General features: G+C 50.0%; 1 protein-coding gene across 4 annotated transcripts in view; it reads right to left on the minus strand.

Moving 5' to 3' along the window:
- Tctn1 (tectonic family member 1) overlaps positions 1 to 8,199 on the minus strand; it is a 31,345-nt gene that overhangs the window by 3,992 nt on the left and 19,154 nt on the right. For all 4 annotated transcript variants that reach the window (XR_007594768.1, XM_050159037.1, XM_050159035.1 and 1 more), the window contains exons 8-13: positions 6,877 to 7,011; positions 5,788 to 5,913; positions 5,434 to 5,521; positions 4,277 to 4,415; positions 3,270 to 3,432; positions 107 to 226 (exon numbers count right to left, since the gene is read on the minus strand). Coding sequence is in view for 3 of the 4 variants with exons in the window: in XM_050159037.1 (XP_050014994.1) it covers positions 107 to 226; positions 3,270 to 3,432; positions 4,277 to 4,415; positions 5,434 to 5,521; positions 5,788 to 5,913; positions 6,877 to 7,011 (771 nt within the window). In the remaining variant the exon portion in view is untranslated. The remainder of the gene's footprint in view (positions 1 to 106; positions 227 to 3,269; positions 3,433 to 4,276; positions 4,416 to 5,433; positions 5,522 to 5,787; positions 5,914 to 6,876; positions 7,012 to 8,199) is intronic.

Consider the following 8,199-nt stretch of genomic DNA (forward strand, 5'->3'; position numbering starts at 1 on the left):
TGTGGTTTATTTCTTTTGGTGCAAGGCCCGGGGGTTGGCCCAGGCTAATCCCAGGCCTACTATTGGGCCATGCCCCAGCCCATGGAGCCCATTGCAGAAGGCCTACCTCTGGAATGGAGATGAGCTGGGCAGTGACGTTCACTATCCTGGCTTGGGGGTTCAGCAGAGAGCCATATTTAGTCCATTTCACTTCTATACCCAAAGCCACAGGGAGCTGGCAAGGGCCCTGAAAGAGAAAACTAGATTATAACAGAAGATCACACAGCCTCAGATCAAACTCAACCTGCAGTTGAGCACTTTGAGTATCACAGAGTCTTTGGAACACAAGGGTGAGCGCACTACGCGAGCTCAGGCACACAGCTTTGCAGAGCCCTGAGCCATCCCAGCACTCTCCGCTCCCTCCACTCTACCACCAGAGAGAAGCAGGGCCAGCCCCTCCTGTTCCCAAAGAAGGCCTAGTCACTGTGGAGTGGGGGTACCTCAGAGGAGCGTCTGGAAGCTGGCCAGAGGGACAGCAGGGAAGAGACTATGACTGAATGTAACAGAGAGAAGGTGAATTTGATTGTAGCTCATGTTGCATGCTTTTATCTAACTTCACCAACTAGCAGTGAAGGTACAACTTGGGGCTGGAGAGAAGGCTCTGCGGTTGAGAGCACCAGCTGCTCTGGGTTCAGTCTCCAGCAGCTCACAACCACCTGTAACTCCAGTTCTAGAGGACCCAACACCCTCTTCTAGCCTCTGCAGACTCTAGGCACCCATATGGTGCACATACATACAAACACTCATACACAGAATTGTTTTTTTTTTTTAATTTTTATTTTTTTGGTTTTTCGAGACAGGGTTTCTCTGTGGCTTTGGAGCCTGTCCTGGAACTAGCTCTGTAGACCAGGCTGGTCTCGAACTCACAGAGATCCGCCTGCCTCTGCCTCCCGAGTGCTGGGATTAAAGGCGTGCGCCACCATCGCCCAGCCCACAGAATTGTTTTTAATCTTAAAAAAAGTCACTGGGCATGGTGGTGCACATCTTTACTCCCAGCCCTCAGGAAGCAGAGGCAGACAGATCTCTGTGAATTCGACGCCAGCCTGGTCTACAGAGTTGAATTCTAGGACAGCCAGGGATTTTACACAGAGATACCCTATCTTGAATCTTCCCCGGCACCACCCGCCCCCATCCACAAAAACAAGACAAAACAGCACGGGGCAGAGTCAGTGACTGTACATTATCAAAGGTAATAGTACAGGGTAGGTGTGGTGGTTGAATTCAAGGCCAGCCTGGCCTACACAGTTCCAGTGAGTTCCAGGACAACCAGGACTGTATAGAGAGATCCTGTCTCAAACAAACAAAACAAAGGGAACCACTTCATCTGCATCGAGGGGGCCAGCATGGGGTTATTTGAGCTAAGGCTGGAACCTGGCTCTGTCCTAGGACCTTTGCTTGGACAGTCCTGAGATAAATGGGCATCGGGCCCTCCAGACCATCCTTTTGCTAACTGTAGAACTACAGAAGCTGCACAGTGGGGAGATGGGGAGCCCACTCTGCTATGGTGCTGCCACATATGTTTGACTTTCCACATATATTTTCTCTAAATTCTGTCCTGGCATAGAAAGCTAGCAAACCGCTAAACTGGAGTTAAACTGCCAAAAGCAGTAATGGGATTCCTTAGCTTACAAAAGCCTTTAGAAACCTTAGCACTGGACCAGCTTGCCAATCTCCCGTTGCTAGGAGAAGCTGCAGGTACACTGGGTGTGAACAGCAGATGCCCTGGGCCTGCTCTCCAGCACTAATGACTGCTGTCTTTACCCAGTGCCAGAAAGCTGAGAGCCATACCCCATGTTCACTGGTGGCTGGCACAGGGGTGAGGCGGTCCTCGGAGTGGGATCTGGTGAAGTTCTTCTCCCCACTGTGCCACTCCTTATAAATATACAAAGCAGATAATGAGAGGCCTGAAGCAGCTGTGACAAGAAACAGCTGAGCAATTAGGGGAGAATGGAGTGCACACCTCCACTGGGGACAGCCCACACTTTGCCACTAAGACAAAAGGAGGAGGTGGGCGGAGGAGTCATATGTGACCAGGAAGCTATTTGTAGGATGTCAGCTCCCATTAAACTTTGGGGAACTTTGGAACTGAAAGAGCTCATGTGTGGGTGGGCTGCCATGCCAGCCCAGAGGGCATGGAATGGAAGTGGCAGAGGCAGGAGGTCACATCCCATGTCCCCCATGTCACCAGATACCTTAGGAAGACTTACTGCATCACTGTTGTCCAAGTTGACCATCCTGGATTTTGGAATATTTGCATAGCCATGATGACTGAGAAATTCATGAGGCTAGACAGAATCCATTGTTCATGTCCACCTCACTCAGCCAGTCTAGAGTTAATGGCATCTCACTGGGCCCAAGTTTTGACCGTAATCATCAGGCACTGGTGGTGACATGTTGGCACTAAGAAAGTTTCAGGTTTGGATGTCACATTTTTTGGTGAGGGGATTTCTCAACCGCAGTGACTGTGGTGGTCACTCATGCTTCCAGTTTATGGAGTAACCACTGTGTCCTGACAACAGCCAAACAAACTTAACCCTCTGAACAGCCCTGTGAGGTCAGTGATGTTGTTTCTGAAGGGCTTTAGTAGCCCTAGCATGGCAAACATGGCTCTGGCAGGCCTTGCCCTCCCCCATTCCCTCTGCCTTGTTGAACTGTTAGATCACATTCATAAAGCTAGCCACCAAGGGCTATTCCCTTACTTGGCCACTTCCTCTTCTGAAACTGACTACCAAGGTCCAGCTATCAACATATTGAAGTCCAGCAATCAGAAGCCCCTTCTGACTGCCCTAGTTAACATGCCCAATTAAAACAAACCAACTCATCCTAACAACAGGGTTTCCTTTATTCCCTTTATAAACTGCTGTTTGCCCATGGACAATGTCTGTCTCCTCTCTCTCAAGAAGTAGGCCTTTATCTCTCCAAAGCAAATATTCCTTTCCCCCTCCCTTGTTCCTTTTCCCTTCTCCCTCTAGCTCCTGTTTTTGTGTCATTCCCTGCCCTTTGACCCTCTGTACCTGGTCTTGGGGTGTCCTGTGCCGACTCTGCTCCTTTCAGTTTTCGTGTTACAGGGAAGCAAGCAGAGGCTGAAAACTACTGACTGACAAGGGCATTGTGAAGAGGGGCAGAGCTGGAAAGCCTAGCTTAGTGCAGCCACCCCACTGCCTCCCCTGTGCCTCCCTCCCCACCTGTGACCCACACTAGCAGGTGGCCAGCAGCCTCTCGCTCTTTACCTTCATGTTGGAGGAGTGGGTGACATAACGCACAGGCACCCAGTCCTGCACATCCTGGGCCCGGGAATTCCCAAATGCAGCCACATAGTCAGGGAAGGCCTGGCCTCTCAGTAGGCCCTGAATCTTCTGTGCCAGCAGCTCACAGGGGATGGTGCCTGTCAATCTTTGGGAAGGAAAGAGAGGCCTACTCAGGGAGGCACTGACAAGCTCCAGGACATGTCAAACTCTACACTTCCGTCCTTTCTTCCTCTCCAAAAAACGTGATCATCTAACCCCTGGGGCGGTCCTGACTTTGGGGCATCCTGGTCATGGAGATGACCCCAACAGTTTCCCAGCCTGTATTCCACCATCTCTCTCTCTGTACCATGTGCATGGCAAGGACAGTGCCTTCCCATATCCTGTCCTCCTGAAGGGTGCTGGCACATGCGAGTTCCACAGGAGGGAACCAGGGTTTATCCTGGGCTGCTGCCTCCTGGCATCCTGTGGGAAGGGTTCAGTGGGACCCTCAGAAGAAATGCTGGTCTGAGATCAGAGCTAGCAATCAAACTCTTGACAGAGCCACACCAAGGATGTGGGGAGGGCATGGGTAGAGAGGAAATGAAGGGGACAAAGGCACGTGTTTGTACAGAGTGGGAATTCAGTGACAAATTCACAGAACCAAAGATCCAGAAATGCCACTGCAGCACTGAGGAGGGTGTGGCAGGAGGACCAGGAGTTCGAGGCAAGCCTGAGCTATGCAGGGAGACCTTATCCCCCATGTCACATTCCAGTTTTTGTTCAGTGGTTCTCTTATGCTGTAAAATTAAAAATCCAGAAATAGGAAGGACTTTCAAGGGAAATGTTTTCTGCTCAGAACTCAAAAGCTATTTAACCTTAACCACGAAGCACACAAAGCTCTGCCATCCGTCCTCCGCCGTGTTTGGACCGGAAAGGCTACAGCGGTTTTGCTGGTGACCTGGTTAAAACAGGAGAAGGGAGGATGCTTTCTCTGCCGCAGTCACTCTCACCTGAGTTGACAGCCAGATTGTACATTGTAGCCAAACAACACGGGGTCCCGGAGCCCCTCGCTGGCAAGGCAGTCCTGCTTGCCTGTGCTATGAAGAATGGTAAACTGTCCTTGTCTGTTTGTTGTCTGAATAATCCCAGACATTCACAGGTTGTTAAGGGACAGGTTGTTCCAGAGCAGCCTGACTGTCCAGGAAGAAAGTGGCATCACTATATGACATGAGACATGAGCGAGGTGCCATCCATCCCCTTCTCTGGGCCTCTGGTTGTTCCCAGGATGGGCAAAAAGACACCAGGAAATCTTTCTACTGGCGCACCTTCAGAATTAATTCCAACCAGGTGCGGTGGCTGGGCCTGTAATAAAGACACTAAAAAGGCTAAGGAGGGCAGTACATTTGAGGATTCCTGAACTAGAATGAGCTCAAGACTAGCCAGCTCAACTTGCCAAAGCCTTGTTTCAAACTTGGGAGGCAGAGGCAGGCAGATCTCTGTGAGTTTGAGACCAGCCTGGTCTACAAGAGCTAGTTCCAGGACAGGCTCCAAAACCACAGAGAAACCCTGTCTCGAGAAACCAAAAAAAAAAAAAAAAAAAAAAAGGATAAGGAAAGGGCTGAGGTACACACAGCTCAGCGGCAGGGTGCTCTCCTGGTATGCACAAGTCCCAAAGGAGAATCTGAGTTTGAGGCCAGCCTGGTCTACATGGCGAGCTTCAGGACACAGAGAGGTCCAGTCTCAACAAAACAAAAACAAAAGGGAAGGAATAAATTATTCCAACCCTTCTGCCTCCAGGTGTCCTTGTTTTTTTGTTTTGTTTTGTTATTGTTGTTTTGTTTGTTTGTTGTTTTGTTTTGTTTTTTCAAGATAGGGTTTCTCTAGTAGTTCTGGCTTTGTAGACTCACAGAGACCCGCCTGCCTCTGTCTCCTGAGTGCACCACAATGCCCAGCCTAGGTGCCCTTTTAACTTCAGTGTTCTCTTCCCCTAAAGTACCAGTCTCTACTCCACACAGCCCCACCACATTTCACCGGCTCAGAGGAAGCCCTGGCGAGTCAGGTGCCTCCTTCCTACAAGCTGCCTACAGCATCCCTGGCAGCAAATGGAAGCACAGCCCATCCATGCAGACAGGGAAGGTGACCTTCTCCACAGATCCAAAAAAAGGATACCCCTTCTGAGGCTGAAAGCCAGCGGCCAGCGGGAGTCCCACCCTGTAACCAGGGTTGCCGCTGCGAGGAACAGGCTTGGTGTCGTGCTGAAAAGCAAGGTGACATCCTGTGCAGCATTGCTGAGGCACAGCGGGGGGCAACACAGTGCTCCTTACAACATCTGGAGGAACAGCACCCCGTTCTGAAGTATAAATGGATCCCCAAGAGTGGGAGGACAGCGCTCTGTGAGCCCGCGAGGCATGGGACAGCACCCGGCTTCCGCCGGGTCATGCTTCTAGAATATACCTCACCCAGAAGTCAGGCTTTCCTTCAACTTGGCAGCCAAATAATTGAACAGAACACTCAAACCTACCTGAATAAAGTGGATCTCAAACTTCTGCTGCAGGAGAGTCACTGTGCTGCTGAATGTCCCCAATACGAGGGAGAGGCCAGCTTCCCGTATCTGGCCTGTGGCTGTGTACAGCAGGCTGTACTTCACCTGGAACAGAATGGGGCTCATCAATCTCCGCCCACCACTGCTCAGCAGCCATGTTACTACCTCTGATGAAGCAGCCCCAAAAAAGCCACAACCCCCAACTCTGCTGTCCAATCACATCAGTGATGTCCCCTTAGTGTCCCAGTGGACAGAGCCCCCTCAGACTCTCTGTAATCAATTTTTTATCTTTCAGAGCAGCTGACTCACGATTTGAACAGACTATTTCTGCAGCAGAGAAGATCTAATCAATAAGTGGTGGTGACAATAAATTGTGGGGGGACAGAGGGTAGTGGCACACACCTTTAATCCCAGGACTCAGGAGGCAGAGGCAGGTGGATCTCTGTGAGTTTGAGGCCAGCCTGGTCTACAGAGCAGGTTCCAGGACAGGCTCCAAAGCTATATCTCAAAAAACAAACAAAAAAAAATTGTGTGTGTGTGGTACACACGTGTGTGTACATGAGTGTACATGTGTGTATGTGTCCATGCACACACACATAGAGGGCAGAGCATGACATGTCTTCCTCTGTAACTCTCTGCCTTATTGCCTTGAGACATAGTCTCTTATTGAACCACAAGCTCTCAATTTCAGCCAGGCTGCCTGGACAGTGCACTCTTGGGCTCTGCCTGTCTGTCCTCCAAAGCTGGGGTTACAGCCAGGTATAGTAGCCATGCTTGGCTTTTTACATGGGTGCTAGGGCTTCGAACTGAGGTCCTTATGTGTGTGAAACAAACATTCTTAATCCCCATCTCCTCAGCCTGACAAGGAAACTTTGCTGTATCCTTGCAAGGAGCTGGATTTACGGAGACATGGAGAAACGTGTCCTTTGATGAGACCACAGAGCAGCGGAAGCAGTTGGAGGTCAGACCAAGAAGCGCCATCATGGTGTGGGCCAGAGTTTTCCCTGGAGGCCAACAGGCTGGAATCAGGCATCAGAGCAGGACTGCAGAGTCACAATGGGCACCCACCTCGAGAACAACATTGCTGCAGAGTCTGTCTTGCCCAGTGCTGACCAGAGAAGGCCGCAGGACGCCATGGCCTTCTAACCGGGTCAGTGTGTGATTGAGAGACTGATACAGGACAGACTGGATCTTGATGGAGACCTGGGAGGGAAGACAGCCTTGGTTATGAGGCTACTACAGGCTACATATAACACAAGCGACTCTGTTACAACAACCAAAGCCTAAAATGAACCTTTAGTGACAATAATGCAAAGTAGAGGACATGCACACTGCCATGCCCTGTGCATGCTGAAGATATTTCCATGTAAACATACATATATACACAGTCAGAGAAAATTTGGAGAGCAGTGTTCTAAGATCCTATTCATCACAGAGATGGAAATAGCCCAAGAGTCCATTTCCACAAGGAACGCTATTCACCCATAAAAAATCAAATCCCAAAACATGCTACCACATGGGTGAGTCTTGAAAACATCAAGTGAGAGAACCCAGACACCAAAGGTCACACATACTGCAGACTCCACTAAACATGGAATGTCCGCACAGGCGAATCCACAGAAACCAAAGTGGTTGTCATAGACCGGAGCAAACAGAGGAGACTGCCGAGCGACACCTAAGGGACGGGGATTCTTCGGGGTGATGAAAACATCCTGGGGTTAGACTGCAGTACTAAATGCCATAGAATTGGTCAGAACCCCAGTTTCAGCAGCCCCTTGCCTCAGGAGATGGACCTCACAGGCACCTCACACAGTTGCTGGCGAGGTAGGCAGCAGGTTTGAGGAAAGACAGAGCCAGACAAACTTTTTACGGGACATTTGTCACTGTGACCAACACCAGAAGAGTGACGAAGTGACAAGCAATCTCCTGAAGACAGCCCAGCCGCTTCTGACAGGATGCTCCACTTCAGTTCTTGGAGGCCTGTCTGGGAAAGTGCCGGAACACTTGCTCTTACACTCTCTTCAGTTAACGCAAAGATGTTTCTAACTTAAACTGGCAAGTGCCGGAGCTGTCACTTTAGAAATAAAGATGCAGTCTTTGCACGCCTGCTCCCATGACCAAGACAACCTACAACTGTCCTTCCAGTTCAGATCACTTGCTCCCATGCAGACAAGTGTGGGGACATGGGTGACAGAAAAAGAAAAAGGCAATCTCCACAACTGTCTGCCTACCAAACCGCCCCAGCAGCTTGAGTCTGTGACTTACAGACGCCATGGTGACTGGGCCAGCTCAGTTTGGGACGGTAGAATCAAAGCACTTTCTAGAGGCTGGAAGGACGTCACAGAAAGGCCTGACATATCTTTTTTTTTTTTTTTTTTTTTTTTTTTTTTT

This window comes from Alexandromys fortis, unplaced genomic scaffold (genome assembly GCF_014885135.2).
Source record: "Alexandromys fortis isolate MF-2015 unplaced genomic scaffold, M_Fortis_MF-2015_v1.1 scaffold_90, whole genome shotgun sequence".
NCBI classification, from domain to species: Eukaryota; Metazoa; Chordata; class Mammalia; order Rodentia; family Cricetidae; genus Alexandromys; species Alexandromys fortis.